At 23.8% G+C, this 17,314-nt stretch overlaps 1 protein-coding gene across 1 annotated transcript; it reads left to right on the top strand.

Annotated features, from left to right (window-relative positions):
* The first annotated feature begins 341 nt into the window (after positions 1-341).
* On the top strand, positions 342-17,311 carry LOC112743638 (alcohol dehydrogenase-like 4). Its single transcript, XM_025792923.3, has 10 exons — positions 342-984; positions 1,072-1,208; positions 1,357-1,406; positions 2,434-2,768; positions 7,868-7,950; positions 15,199-15,274; positions 15,900-15,961; positions 16,175-16,270; positions 16,431-16,592; positions 16,943-17,311. Exons 1-10 carry the CDS (start codon positions 897-899, stop codon positions 17,051-17,053), a joined length of 1,200 nt encoding a protein of 399 aa, XP_025648708.1. The 5' UTR covers positions 342-896; the 3' UTR covers positions 17,054-17,311.
* The last annotated feature ends 3 nt before the right edge of the window (positions 17,312-17,314 follow it).

The raw sequence follows: 17,314 nt of genomic DNA on the forward strand, positions 1-17,314 counted from the left end.
AGGTCGGTATTTCAAAACAGCCGCCTCTATTGGCCGTTTAATACTTGACGGATTCAATCAGCCACCTTTGCAAGAAATCATTAATATTATTCATTCACCGCACAAAAGTTCAAAACTAAAACCCCATCGTCATCCGCTCATCCCCCATCGTCATCCACTCATCCTACACCTATATACCACCTGGAGGAAAATTTCTTACCATAACATCAGCGCAAATTAATTTTAATATGTTGTGATGGTGTAATACCTTAATATTATAATAGAATAGTATAATATATTATTATGAGACTAGATTTTATGTCAATCAATAAATATTAATCATATTTGTTGAATTTGTTCTTATCTAAAAAAATCCTTAATAATATTTCTGTGCTTTAGAAATGGTGAAGAGAATTTTGTTAATTTCGTTAATTTTTTGTCTTATATAAAATTATTATTTATGATTTTTATTTACACCAACAACCTTCTATATTAATCTATTACACAAAAACATAATAATATTAACATAAATCACAATCAATCTTCAAATATAGAAAAAAATCAGCCTAACATATCAGCAGGAAAAAACTAAATAAACAAAAATCTTGATAATGAAGTAAAAATAAGCTACTTTAAACAAAAAAAAATAATGCATGAAAATTGTACCGTCTGCATTAATTCATTTGACTTTCTGATACTTTATTACCATATATATAAGAAAGAAATTAAAAAAAAAAAAAGGGAAAAAAGAATCACTGTTTAGCTGTGGAAACTGTCCTTTATATATGTGTGTGTCATGAAGTTGCTAATTGAATCGGTCCATCTGCTTCTACTTCCAAACTATAGAGTAATAAAGAAGGCCACTTGAAGAAATTAAATTGAAGAAAATCATCTCCTTTTAAGAAAGAAAAGTAAAAATGGCAGGTCCAGAGGTTGATGCAAATGGGAATGGCTCATTGAAGTTGAAGCCAAGTGAGAGCAGAGGAAAGAACATCCAATGCAGAGGTATTAAGAATGTGCCACTAATTTCCCTTAGCACATGATAATTTATATATATCCTAAATTAAAATTGGTTGCATTAATTTGAAATAGCTGCGGTGGCTTATGGTCCTGGAGAACCCTTTGTGGTGGAACAAGTTATTGTTCATCCTCCTCAGAAAATGGAGGTTCGGATCAAGATCCTCTACACTTCAATATGTCATACCGATCTAGCATGTTGGAAAGCTGAGGTACATATAAATATATGTTTTAATCTCTTATTATTAATTAATGAATTAATAAAAGTTATATTGTCTACATTTAATTTTCTCATGTTGGTTTTATTTCTGGTTTTATTTTCTATTTCTCCTTTCTTCTCTGTTCTGTACCAAATTAAAGAATGAAGCTCAGCGCGCTTTTCCTCGGATTTTTGGCCATGAAGCTTCCGGGTAAGAAGGGTTCTTAGCACTAATTACTTCATATATATTTATATATATATATGTATGTACCTGGTTTTTGAACTTGAACTTGTGAAGGTTGATGAAGGAAAAGGAATAGAATAGTATCATGTTTTAGATGATCATAGCTCGAAGAAAAAGATGGGGGTTATGGAAAAGGATACTAAAAAATAGATATTAGTGTTTTTTTTTTTAAATAAAATAAAAATTATTGCACACTTTAATAGGAAAATTTATTTTCTTTGTAAATTATTTTGTCTTGATATAACCAAATATATATATGCATGCCCTGCTGTATTTTTGTGTTAAGATTCTAACCAAGCAAAATCATATATTTCATGTTTAGTTAGTAAATTAGTAAATATTGGGATAAATAGAAACAAGAAAAAAACGCATAAATAATATATATTATTTAGCTCTCAACTATTCTCAATTTTTTTCCTTTTTGAAAAATTTTATTGTAAATTAAATATTCATTTAAATAATTTTTTATTCTTATAAAACATTTGTTTTTTTGTTTTAAATCTTGATAAAAATCATATTTTTTTTTTGTTTTTATCCGATAAAATTTAAATTGTCTATTTTAATTATGTATGTTTATTTCGCTAAGTAATGATATAACATGTCAAATATTAACTTCAAAATATTGTCTATTAATTTTTTTTAGTCTTACTAACATGATTCATATTATTCAATATTTTTTCTTTATTATTTGCTCTAGCTATTATCATAATACAAACATATTATTTATACATTAAAATATTATTAAAATCAGTTAACATATGTTATTATTATTATTTTTAATATATATTTTATATTTTAATTATATTTTATATTAATAACTGATTTTAATAGTTAATTTTAATGGACAACTAGAAAATCATAATATCATATCAAATATCTTATTGTTTCTGTGTTGGATCAATAATTATCAAACAGCAAAAAATAGCACGTGACAGTGACAAATTAAATAATGAAAACACGATTTGATGTTATTAATTAATGGATGAATTTGAAGGGTTGTGGAGAGTGTGGGAGAAGGAGTAACAGACATAAGAGAAGGGGACATAGTGGTGCCAATATTCAACGGAGAATGTGGAGAATGCTGTTACTGCAAGAGTTCCGTAACAAACATGTGTGAGAGGTTTGGCGTGAACCCAATGAAGAAGGTTATGGAAAGTGATGGAAAAAGCAGGTTCACAACGGTTCAAGGAAAACCCATTTACCATTTCTTGAACACATCAACTTTTGCTGAGTACACCGTCGTTGACTCTGCTTGTGTGGTCAACATCAACCCTCAACTCGCTCCAACCCTCAAACAACTTACCCTCATCAGTTGCGGTGTCTCCACCGGTATGTCACTCACTACTATTCTCAAAAACTATGTATCTCTTCCTTGTTGCCAAACTAATTTTTCAAAAATTATTTAAATTAGTCTTTTTTTCATAACTTTATCTTTAGAATTCAATTTAATGTATAAAATACTGAGTATATATTCAAATAGGTTCTTAATATATATTTTAGAATATATATTTAAATAGGTTCTTAAAGTGTTTATTATTTGAGATTTTTAAATTTTATAAAAGTAAGACATATAAATTCTTTTGTCACATTTTTAAAACTCCTTTTATCCAAATAAAAAGAACGAGCAGATTCGAATAAAGATTTATATCTTATTTTTGTAAATTTTAAAAATCTTTATGTGTGTAATAAAATTTTTAAAGACAAAAACGTTTTATATAAAATTTTTTAGAGACCAATTTAAATATATATTCTAAAATATTTTAAATATTTATCTAATTATATCTATTTTTTAAAATGATTATTTATATTATTAATATAAAAATAGTTATTTTTAATAATATGTTATTATGTAAGATATAAAACTATTTTATCATATCAGTCAATCAAAATTAAATTATTAGTTTGTATTAAGTTTTACGTAATACTTTACCTCACGTCATTAGCATTAGCAGTTAAGAGTGATATGTTAATAAAAATTAACGAAAGAATAAATTAACTTGACTTAGGTTCATCCTTTTTAGAAAAACATTAAAATATTGAATTTTTACATGTGTACAAAATAAAATTTAACTGAACAATGATTTTATAGTTTGTATATAACTATATACATTGAACAATTTTATTTAACGTTTTACCTTTAATAAAATGAGAAAATATGCCTAGTTAATTAATTTTTTTTTTCTATATGTTAATTGTACATTGACTGTGAAACTATTGTTCACTTGTCATTTAGTTTCATTTGACTAGTATGAATCTATTGGATTAGGATATTGTGTTGTTGACTAACAGTAGGGACATAATAGGGAAAAAAAAGGAATATTCAGTTCTTAATATGTGTCAAATTTTATTTAGTTTTTAATATTTTAAATTTTTTTTTCATACTCAAAATTTTAAACAGATTTTATATTATTTTAGTGTTAAATTTAATTCGAATAATTAACGAAAAATTTTTTAAAATAGTAATCATAAATTATTTTAAGGAGCATTGTTGCTATGTGGTTGCGTGTAGTTCTATGATTTATTTTCATGAATTTCAACCATTCTATTTCCTGTCATGTGCTTCTCATGTGATTATAGGGACCATTATTAATATTATGATAAAAAAATAGGGATCATTATTAATTTTTCACTTTTTTTAAATTTAGTTAATATATATCTTAAAAATATATGATAAAATTATTAATTAAACATATAATAGTCATTATCCAATTAAATGGAGTCGATTTTAGGTTTTTAACTTTTTAAGAATATAACGACAAAACTGAGAAGCGCAAATTGACCTAGTCATTAATTATGGATTTAATTGACTTGAAAAATCTCTTTCTAGACAAATATATTTAATTACTGATCATTCAAAATTGGCAAAATATCTATTACGTACTCCGAGTGTAGTTATTTATTAAGAGACGTAGAGTTATTTACGGACAAGTCACTTTCTGAAAATTTCAGAAAGTTATCTGTATTTTTATATATATCATTCACATGCATTAACGTCATTTGATATTTTAACTGTTAAATTAAAAATAAATAAAATAAATTTGTTACCAATATTTATTTTATTTTTGGTAAATTACTAACTTTAGGTTTTCAGTGAGTTTTGTTTGTTTCCGACTTTTTCTTATTTCTTTTTGGTATATTCCTAGGCAAGGGAAAAAGTTTCAGGTAGCGTTTCAACTTTTAGTTAGACTTTCGTGATACACAGGGTCACAAAAAGGTAAGCAAACCCCACGAGCCACGAGGCACACAAACACGGATACGAATTCGGTACGCCATTCTCTTTTCCGCATCGAAACGCCAAAAACTAATTTGGTGGACCGGTAAATTAAATTGGTCAAAATAAAATATTTTATTTTAATGAATCTTTTTTGTTATAATTTTTTAAAAGAAGGATGTTTTTATATATTTTTTTATTTTTTTTCTTTTTATTTTATTCATTTTAATCACGGTGTTCATTCTATTATTAACTCATAACTTTTTCGTTCTATATCTTTCAACTTCCTCCACTCTTGTTTTTTATATTGAACTTCCAAAAATTAATACCGAATCACCCTCACCACCACCACTACCACATATTCTTCTCCCTCTTATCATTGTCACCGCCACCTCTCTCTTCTTCCTCGTTCTCTTCCTCCGCCATCGTAAGCACACCACCTCTTCTATTATCTTCACCGCCGGCGACGACAACAAACCTCTCCACCGCCTCCCCTATTCACTGTCGCGCTACCAACTCCTTCTCCTCTCCACTCGGTCATGGTGGCTTCGACACCGTCTTCTCCGGCGCTCTTCCATGGCAGCTTCAATACCGTCTTCTCCGAAATGCTCCCTCTTTCGGCTCTGGCAAGAATTCTTACTGCAGTAACTCTGCAGTGGCGCATGTATACTCGATGGTGGAGATTACGGAATTTATCTTTGCCATAAGACCGCTCGACACGCGACCTCTCCGATCCAACAATGCCGCTCTCCACACTAAATCTCCGCCTCCTCATCCAGCGACTAATTGCATTCCCTTCAGATCTGATCTAAGGTCCAATCCTACATCCTCTCCCACTGCGACTTGGAGTCACTCTTTTCTCTTGCCAATAGCGCCGTTTTTCAGTCCCAGCTTTTCTCCGACAACCACGCCGGAGTCTTCAAGCTCATCTCTGACTAGATGGTTGATGCCGAGGTGCGTGAGGTTGTGGCAGAGATTAGGAGAAGAGAGAGCTGTTAAAGGTTTGTGAGGATAGTTCTTGCGGCGAATGAGATGTTAGAGAGTGTTAGGAAAGCATTGAGGAATGGACGGTTTGGCTTCGCTGCTGAAAGGTTGAAGGAGTTGAAGGTGGCACTTAACATAATAGAAAATGTTTAACTCTAATTAATTTAATATTACACATTCTTAATTTTTTTTATATAAACTCACATATATTTCTGATATAACAACAATAACCATCAAAAAATAATATATTTGAAACAACCCACTCACACAAAAGCTGCAAAAAAATATTAAATAACTAATTACATCAAACTATATTTAGGATAATCTTCATCGTTAAACTAAAAAAATATAAAAGATCTAATGTCTTCCTATTGAAAACGTGCACCAATAAGTCAAATGAATTTTTGGCGTTTCGGTACTCAAAAGAGACTAGTGTACCGAATTCGTGCCCCACAAACACAAACAAAAGGAAAAAAATACACAAACAAATAAAATAAAATAAAATAAGAGAGAAATTAAAGCGCGTGAAATAATAAAGGAAATGAATTAATCACAAAAAAAAATTGATTGTGGTTTTTGGATTGTCACCATATTTTTCGTGGTGACAAGTCAAAAAGTAAGCCAAAAATTAATTCGTTACAAATTTAAATTTTATTTAGCAATTTATTATTAGTCAATGGAATATTACATATATAAGACGAAATTTAAATTTTCAATACTTATTTAATTAGTACTAAAGAATTAACTATTGAAATAATTCAACTTGGTTAAATTAATTCTTTGTTTGAATAAAACGATGTTAACCAGATATTTAATTAATTTTTGTTTTGGATCTTGACTTCTGGTTAAATCTTAATAAATATATCAGCCACTGGATACAATTAGTTCCTAACAAAATACATAATATAGATTGTTTCTGACTTTAGTTATAAAAATTGTGCCTATTGTTCCTATGGTGAGCATGCATAAACACGATAAATGAAAAAATAATTGCTAATTAATAATTAGGAAAAATGAACTGATGATCATGAAAATTTTTTCCTACCAAATTTATTCTTGCAAGGCCTATATATATATTTGTGAATTTTGATGAATTTAATATTATAAATAATTAAATTAGTCTAAAAAAAGAAAATGATGAATTAATTTTTAATCTTTTAAAACATTATATATATTAATCATTAATAAAATAAAAAGACAAATAAATCTTTATTTTTTAAAAATTCAATAAAAATAAATAAAAAAATTTAAAAGATAAAGGAATTTATTTTTTAAAATTTTGTTGAGAACTAATTTTTTTAATTATTTTATTAGACACTAATTTATTTGAAACAAAAATTTATAAGAACTATTTCGATTATTTATTATGATTTTCCAATATGATAAAGATAGATGAAACACAATTACTCATCTTCTATGAATATACAATAATTTTTCAAAGAGGTGGACAAAATGATGAGAAGAAGGGAAAACTGTCAAACAATTAAGTAGTTATTTGAACATCAGCTTGGTTTGAATTCAGTTTTGAATATTGGTTAATTATCCTGTTAATTAAGCGCTTTTTAATATTGATATTAGACCCATGTTGGTGTATGAGAATAATATGGGGGTGGGAGGTGTCTAACAAAAATGTGGGTTCAGGGTAGTAGGAACTCAGACCCTTTGAGGACAGCAAGCAAAACCCACGGTTCGATTTTTTTGCGTTTGTATCTGTTTGGAGTGGAAGCAAAACCCACGGTCCGATTTCTTTGCGTTTGTATCTGCTTGGAGTGGAACTCGGACCCTCCGAGTTGCATGCAAAATTCTTCCTTGTGATATCGTTGGGTCCGATTTCATGCATACGAATTTTCATCTCTCACCCAAACAAATCGAACCCTTCGATTTGTTACTAAAAATTTAAAATTCAAAGAAAATGCAGGGTCCGATTTCCTTCTGTCTACACTGACAAAAAACCTGTCCCACAAATATATCTGTTTCACCCCTAAATCGTATCGGAGCAAAGCACACATGCCCCCATTTCCAAAAAATTGAGCCTTAATTAAGCACACTTGATTTTGTGTTGTGCGGACTTGAATTTATTATATGAAAAAAAATCTAGTTGAATAGTTCTTTTTAGTGGGTTGAATTCAGTATTTCAGTTATTATGACATGTTGCATACATAGATTTGATGTGATGGTGATTTTGCTGATATCAAAGCAAATATTTAAATTAATTTAAATTAAATTAATGAAGGAGTTGGAGCTGCTTGGAACAGTGCAAATGTGCATGCTGACTCCACTGTTGCAGTTTTTGGCTTAGGTGCTGTGGGGCTTGCTGTAAGTTAATAATTTTCTTGCGCCATTATTATTGTTTTGGTCAATTTTATGGTGTTTAATTTATTTTTTATAATAAATTTTAAATTTATTAAGTTTTATATTTTTAAATAAAATATTACTTATTTATTTTTTTAACACTTAAATAATAAACTTTTAAGTACTATAGTAAATATTTTTTTTTTGTCCCTACACTGATTATTTTATTTTTTTAAATAAAAGATTATTGGTTTTGACTTTTCTTTTTTGTTTTTAGTTATTTGTTTAATAAAGTTTGGTACGTACTTATAAATTAACAATATGTATTTAATTCATGTAAGTATATATATTAAAAAAATAGTTTATCTTATAAATTCATTATTATCTTTTTATGTCTTTATAATATCACAATTCATATTATATTTAATTTGTAGCTAGGGGCTAAAAATAAAGAACTGAAGTTAAAATGAGAATTTTAAAGAGACAAATATTTAAAATATCAATATTTTGATTGACTGAAAACATGTATAAGCATGTTTCCCGTCCCACCAAAACCTGTTCATGCAAGGACGGATTCATGCTTAAGGAAGTTGGGGCAAGTGCCCCAGTGAACAGTGGCGGATTTACCGCGGGGGATGGTCCCCCCTCTCCCATTTTTTTTTTTCAAAATTTATTTAAGATGATAAATTAATAATTTTAGTTATATGAAATATCGCAGAATAAATTTAAAAATGTCAAAATCTTAAAGTATGTAGTTGAATGTTAATTGTTATATAATATAATTATTAATTTTGACTTATATACTATAAATTATATTTTGTTAATTTTTTGTTATATTATATTTTAATTTATTTTGTATTTAATTTGGACCCTCTTATAAAATTTTTGGATCCACCACTGCTACTGAAGTTTAAAAATTGAGTAATTACCCAAATCAGTTTCTAAAGATTTTAAAAGCGGATATTTTAGTTCTCAAGAAAAATTAATACACAAATAAATCCTCAAAGTTTTACTCCGGCAGACAAATTAGTCTCCAGTTTATTTTTCAGCAGAGTAATTAACCAGATCAGTCCCCAAGAATTTTAAAAATGGACATTTTAGTCCCCAAAAAAAATTAATTCACAAATCAATCTCAATGTTTCTCTCTGTTAGACATAATAGTCCTCCGTCCAAAAAAATAAAATAAAATAATAATAATTATTATTAATTGCATAATAATATTGTACCATAATTTTTTGTATTTTTTAAACAAAAATAATAATAAATTTATTCAATAGATTTTTATGTATGTATTTATTTTATTTTAGACGGAAGACTATTATGTCTAATAGAGAAAAATATTGGGGATTGATCTGTGTATTAATTTTTTTTGGGACTAAAATGTCTGTTTTTAAAATTCTTGAGAACTGATATGAGTAATTATTCTGCCAAAAAATAAACTGGAGACTGATTTGTCTGTCAGAGTAAAACCTTGGGAATTAATTTATATATTAATTTTTTTTGGGGACTAAAATGTCCGCTTTTAAAATTCTTGAGGACTGATTTAGATAATTTCTCTTAAATTTTTTTTAACTAATACATAGTAAATTAATTTTTTTTTAACTAATACATAGTAATAAAATTTATTTGTCCAAATTATATAATTAAATTTGACCTCATTATAATTGAACTTCACTTGTTAACTTTAATTATGTAAAAACAAATGGTAATTTAAGATTCAAATAAATTTGTTACAATAACTTTTAAAAAGAAGAAGTGAAATAACTATAGATTTATTATTTTATAATTATAACTAATAAACAAATTTAAAATTTGAAAAAAATTGTGTATATATATATATATACATATATATATATATATATATATATATTTGATTATTTGTTCAAAACAGAGGTAACTACTAATTTGATATCTAAAAGATTCAGGCGTAGACAAAATCATCGTTGAATAATTTAAAAATTGTGATAAAAATAACTAATAAATATTATATTTATTAAAAGTGATAAAAAAATTTCATATTTAACAACTGACATATCCATTTAATCTAAATTGGTTTTTTAACATTTGAATAAATATTTAAAAGATGCCAACAAAAATATTTAGAGCGAAATTTGACCTCTAGATTTTTTTTCTTATTTTTCAAAAAAATTTAGTCATTCACAATTAAAAAATTTTAAAACAATTTTTTTGACATAAAATTATAAATTTTTTAGAATGAAAATATCTTATTTTTTAATATTACTTACAAAAAATTACATCAAAATATGACATATAAGTTTTTTTTTAGAATATATATTTAATGTATATCTAGTTTTGAGACTTATTTATTGTTAACACTTTTTAGAGTTATTATTTATTAGCGATGTAAATTTTTTGATACTATTTTAATTGTTTACTCATTTAAAATAATATGTTTCAAACATTATTCTCTCTTCTATAAATTACTGCTAGATTAGTATCTTAATTTTAAAATAATAAAAATATTTGATAGTCAATAAAATTCAGCCTAATATTTTATTAGATTTGATTATAAATATATAAAATTATTCTGTTAATTAATTTTAAATTAAATAGATTATCTTATTAAACTAATTTTAATATTAAATTAAAAATGACTAATAAAAATATTAATCTTATATTGACTATTAAATAAAAAATGGTTAAATAATAATAATAATAATAATAATAATAATAATAATAATAATAATAATAATAATAATAATAATATAAGAAATCAAAATAATACTGTTTATTTATTGGTAGTTCTTTTTAAAGTAAATTTTAGTTTTTTCTGGAACAACATAGTTAAAAATCTTTTTAAATATGAATATTATAAAGAATTAATTTTTTAATAATATGAAAGATGAATTTTTAAATGATTATTTAACGACATATATAAAAAAAAAATATTTGATTGTATTGACAATGAAAAGATTATTTAATCTTTTTAAAATATAAAATCTAATAAAATAAAATTTTAATTTATATATTATTATTTAAATTATTATTTTAATATTTTAATTTGTTGATTAAATAATTTAAAAATTAATTATATTTTATAATAACAAAATATAATTATAAAAATTATTATCATATTATATATATTTTGCCCACCCACAATATTTTTTGGATCCTTCACTTTTTTCATGTGTTTATTTCCTTTTACTTTTTTTTTTGATTTTATCATTTTATGGACATTGTCTTCAGATTTCAATCATACTTGTAATGGTGGAAATTTATTGGCACAAAAGATTAGAAAAGTAGTAAAGTTCTAACTTATGTCTCAAGGACAAATTTTAAGAACACTATAAAAAAAATTAACTAGAAGTTAAAAACGTAATTTTTTTTTTACTTTTTTAATACTTAAAAATTTAAATTTTATTATTATTATTATTATATTCTTAACATGCACATTTAAAATATAAATTATATAAATCTAAGTACTAAATTAAAAAAGTAAAAATCAAAACAACTGTCATAAAAAGTAGGTGTCATCTTCAATTTCTTAGTTAGGATATGTCTAAAATCAGTCCAACCATTTTGTACGTATTAGATGCGCCACCTTTTATGAACCACTAGATTTTATTAAATGAAAAACAAAGAATATTATAAAAGAGGAGTACTATAGACTTTATAAATATAGAATATATTAGTATATACATATATAAATATATTTTAATACACAATATTTTAAAAATGACAAGTATAATTTTTTACTTTAAAATAAATATAAAATATATAAATACGTACAAAAATATTTTTTATTTATTAAGATTAATTATTATATAGTACTATTTTTAATTACATAATATAAAAAAAATAAATTATTTTATATTACTTGAAAATAATTAAATTATTTTATATTATTTAAAAATAATTAAATTATTCATTAAAAAATATTTATTAATAGTTAATTTTATTAAAAACATATTATTATATGACATAATTTTTTAATCAAATATTTGTAAACATACATTTTATTCAAAATAGTATATATAATATTATTTTAACAAAACTAATTATTATATAATATTTGAAAAAATGGTGTAATATTTATATGTATTATATATAATTTTAAAAAAATTAATTTTAAAAATTTTAAGCGTATAATATTTTCATGTATTATATATCACAATAAATATGGAAACAATAAACGTGTAATATCACAATAAAAATTTAAAAAACAAAAAAGTTAATATTTTTATGTATAATATATAATATTTTAAATGAATTTTATTTTTATAAATATTTTAAAAAAATTATATTATATAATAATATATTTATATTTCTGTTACATTAAAAAATTATGTTAAACAATTTATATTACGTTAAAAAACTATTTCTTTTCCAATTTATATTAAAATTATATTATATAATAATTTAATTATTTATCAAGTAATATAAAATAATTTTAATTATTTTACAAATCATATTATAGTTTAACATATCATTTTAATTTATTTTTTAATATTAGAAAAAAATTTGCATAATAATTAATCCTAATAAATATAAGAAGAGAATTGATGGACTCTAATAAATACAGAATATCCTATTACATAGTTAAATATTTTAAATGACAATATTTTAATACGCAATATTTTAAATAGCAACATAATTTTTTATTTTTAAATAATTAAATATAAAATATATAAATACAAAATATATAAATATTTTTTATTCATTAAGATTAATTATTATGAAAAAACTTTTATAATATTAAAAAATTATATTAAAATAATATTTTAAACTATAACTTAAAAATATAAAATAATTAAATTTTATTTTATATTATTTGACAAATAATTAGATTATTATATTTAAAATTTATTATTTTATATTTTTATAATATAAAAATTATTTTATATTACTTGATAAATAATTAAATTATTATATAATAAAATTTTAATATAAATTGAAAAAGATAGAAATAGTTTTTAACGTAATATAAATTGAAATAGTTTAATGTAATTTTTTAACGTAACAGAAATATAAATATATTATTATATAATATAATTTTTTTTCAAAATATTTATAAAAATAAAATTCATTTAAAATATTATATATTCTATATAAAAATATTAACTTTTTTATTTTTTTAAATTTTATTGTGATATTACATATTTATTGTTTTTACGTTATTGTGATATATAATACATGAAAATATTATACGTTTAAAATTTTTAAAATTAATTTTTTAAAATTTTTTTTTCAGAATATATATAATACATATAAATATTACACGTTTTTTCAAATATTATATAATAATTAATTTTGTTAAAATAATATTATATATACTATTTTGAATAAAATGTATGTTTACAAATATTTGATTAAAAAATTATGTTATACAATAATATATTTTTAATAAAATTAATTATTAATAAATAATTTTTAATGAATAATCTAATTATTTTTTAAATAATATAAAATAATTTAATTATTTTAAAGTAATATAAAATAATTTAATTTTTTATATTATGTAATTAAAAATAGTACTGTATAATAATTAATTTTAATAAATAAAAAATATTTTTTACATATTTATATGTTTTATATTTATTTTAAAGTAAAAGATTATACTTACCATTTTTAAAATATTCTGTATTAAAATGTATTTATGTATGTATATACTAATATATTCTATATTTATAAAGTCTATTATTATTCTTCTTTCATAACATCTTTTAATTTTTATTTAATAAAATCTAATGGTTCATGAAAAGTGGCGCATTTAATACACACAAAATAGTTGAACTGATTTTAGACATACCACATTAGTCCTCGTTTACTTTTTTTGTGGCATCCCCAAATACAAAAGTGAATTAAGTAATTGGGATAATAATGAGTTAATTATCACTCTGATACATGAATCAACATAAAAAGAAAATGTTAAAAGACTAATATTTTTAATAGAAAAATAAAAAATTAATAATATTAATTCAAATATATGATAAATACAAAAAATATAATTTAATTGTTATGTGGCAGCAATGTTGTACAATGTGTATGTCTTTCACTTTGTTTATCATGTTTATCAAGGGAATCAAGGTTGTGGCATGTGTGAATTAATTTTAGAGAAAATTTCATTTTTCTCTTCTGTAAGATGTTAAAATGACATTTTTCTCTCTTCTATTTTATAAATGTATATTTTCCTCTTTTCTAACTTTTTAAAAATCTCCTCTTTAATCCATTTTAAATTTTTTGTGTTAACTAATGTTAACTTTATCCATTTTTTAAGAAAAAATAAATTATTTTTTTAAAAAAATCTATTAGCTAAAATTTTATTTTTTATTATTAAATTTTACTTATCAAAATACCTTTTAATAAATTATTCTTTTATTGATTAAATTGTATTTTTAAAAAAAATTAATAATTATATTTTTTTCTAAAATACCCTTTAATAATTTTTTAATTATTAAATTATAATTTTACGAAAATTTTTGTTAACAATTTTTTATATTTTACTATTAATTTTTTTATATCTATATATATTATTTTAATATTAAATAAAAAATTTTAATAAGATTATTTTTCAATATCAATATATATTAATTGTTATACATATTAACAGTGGTAAAATTTTTTATTTAATGTTAAAATAATATATATTGATATCGAAAAATTAATAGTAAAATATAAAAATAATTATTAACAAAAATTTTGTTAAAATCACAATTTAATAATTAAAAAAGTATTGAAGGGTAGGTATCTTAAAAAAATTAATTATTAATTTTTTAAAAGTATTTTGATAAAAATACAATTTAATCAATAAAAAATAATTTATTAAAAGGTATTTTGGTAAGCAAAATTTAATGATAAAAAATAAAATTTTGCTAATGGATATTTTTTCAAAAAATAATCTATTTTTTTAAAAAATGGATAAAATTAATATTAGTTAACACAAAAAATTTAAAATGGATTAAAGAAGAGGTTTTTTAAAAGTTAGAAGAGAGGAAAATGTACATTTATAAATAAAAGGGAAGAGAGTGTCATTTTAGCATCTAGCAAGAGAGAGGGGAGTAAAATTTTCTCTTAATTTTATTATTTTTGTTCTCATATGTATTTTTACGTAAAACCTATTAACCTAATATATATCAAACACCTCCTTACAGAATCGGAAAAGTCTATTTTTACATCCACCTAAGAAACTATATTTAACACTTCCTTTATATTTCCTTTTTTATTTTGGTTTTCTTTCTTTTATTTTTAATTTAAAATTAGGATATTTAATTAAAAGCACAAAAATGTAAAAAACTACTTGGGCTGGTGTAGGTTGCAGAAGGGGCACGAGCTAGGGGTGCATCAAAAATAATAGGTGTGGACATTAATCCAGACAAATTCATCAAAGGTACTTTCCCTAATTTAATTTTCATTATTTTAAGTGTTGAAATGTATGTACAGTTCAAATCACGGAAAGATTTTAAGCCAATAGACTTGATAAAAAATCATATCCTAATTAATTCTTAATTTATACTATTTTTTGGCATATATAATAGTGAATTTTTAAGTTATCTTTATGATATACACCTACTTAATTAATTATTGATCAATGTAAATTTTTTTTACCACCTATATTTGAAATCCTAACAAGAAGTTTTTAAATTTTAGTCACTTTTGAAGGTAGGATTTGATGCAAGAAAAATGGAGAAACACTTCCAAATGTTATTAATTAACTTACTTTATAAAACAACCAACTTAGATTGGTTTAATAGTTAGACTACTAGTCCACTTAAACAAGTGTTGGAAATTCGAATTCTGTCTTGTTCATATAGCAACAGCAGCCTATTAGTCAGCGACAAACTCTTAATGAAACTCATATCCACGACAGATTAGTCCTTAATCTATTGGGCTGAAAAATCATGTGGAAAACTCAGAAAAACAAACTTTATAATACTTTATACATTTTCCACTATAATTTGTAATCTGTTATACTAGTAAGTATATTAATATATACATTTTCTATGTGGTTAAAGCCCAAGCTATGGGAGTCACCGATTTCATAAATCCAAGAGATGAAGAGAAACCAGTGAATGAGGTTGGTACTTCCTTGCTCAGTCTTCTATACTTCTATTTAATCATTTCACAAAAGAAAAATTATCACATACACCTGTATCATCATCATCATCATCATCATCATCATCATCATCATCATCATCCTCGTCAAGTTGTATTTTTATTGGTTAAAATGTTTTGATTTTCACATTCTATAACTTAAAAATTTGCCATTGCCCAATGAATTCATTTGCAGAGAATCAAGGAAATGACCGGAGGAGGTGTAGATTACAGTTTTGAATGTGCTGGCAACTTGGACGTTCTAAGGGAAGCCTTCTTGTCTGCCCACGAGGTTATATTTATATTTAATTTCTGCTTTTTTTTTTCATAGTAGCTACTTGTTTTATCCTTAATTATTACAGTGCCATAACGTAATTAAAATGATCTCTTTGAGATTGCTGAAGTATCATACACCACCTCTCCAAATTTCACGTGAAGTTTTTGTGATGCAGGGTTGGGGATTGACTGTAGTACTCGGAATTCACTCAAAACCAGAATTGCTTCCAATTCACCCAATGGAGCTGTTCAATGGTCGCAGAATGATAGGATCAGTTTTTGGAGGTTTCAAAGGGAAAACCCAGTTGCCTCATTTTGCCAATGAATGCATGCATGGAGTAATGATCTTCATCCCTCCTTGCAATTTCTTTTTCAAAAATTTAAAGAATGACTTATGATCTATGCTTTATTTACAAATACTATTATTTTCTTTTAATCTTTCCATTTTAGTATAGTTTATTAACGTTTACAATAAGTTGAAATTTTTGGAATAACTACCCATTTATATTATTATTAAAATGATACCATTACTTTAACTTATCTAAGGATATTTATGTCAATTTATGCAATCTAATATATTTCCAAAATTAATTTATTACTATTTTTTAGAGTTATTTCAAAATGAGAAGAGTATTGTTAATATTAGTAAAACACATGCATGGTCTAATACTTATTTATAACTTTTTAGGTGGTGAATCTAAACAAGTTCATCACACACGAGCTTCCATTTGATGAGATTAACAAAGCCTTTGATCTTCTGATTGCTGGAAAATCACTGAGATGTATCCTACACCTCTAAAAGAAGTTCCCCTTTTGAGTGATTTTGATAATTAAGATGAATCACTGTCCCACTAGTGTCCCTCATGCTTATTATGATGATCTGAGTCATCAATAAGAGTACAGTATATTTTACCATTCAAAGAGTCTGTAACACCTATAGATAAAATATGAATATGTGAAGAGAGGAGTTGTGCTTCTGAATTTTAAACTGCATTATCTCACTGTATGGATGAAGTGTGCTGCAATCAAGAAAGAAACATGTTTTTGTGTGCCAGAATTA

Source organism: Arachis hypogaea, chromosome 14 (genome assembly GCF_003086295.3).
Source record: "Arachis hypogaea cultivar Tifrunner chromosome 14, arahy.Tifrunner.gnm2.J5K5, whole genome shotgun sequence".
NCBI classification, from domain to species: domain Eukaryota; kingdom Viridiplantae; phylum Streptophyta; class Magnoliopsida; order Fabales; family Fabaceae; genus Arachis; species Arachis hypogaea.

Excerpts from the sequence above, each read along its gene's own strand:
- LOC112743638 (XM_025792923.3), top strand. The coding sequence starts at position 897 with ATGGCAGGTCCAGAGGTTGATGCAAATGGGAATGGCTCATTGAAGTTG. Across the intron at positions 1,407-2,433 it reads TTTGGCCATGAAGCTTCCGG|GGTTGTGGAGAGTGTGGGAG; the intron begins GTAAGAAGGGTT and ends ATGAATTTGAAG. Across the intron at positions 7,951-15,198 it reads TAGGTGCTGTGGGGCTTGCT|GTTGCAGAAGGGGCACGAGC; the intron begins GTAAGTTAATAA and ends GGGCTGGTGTAG.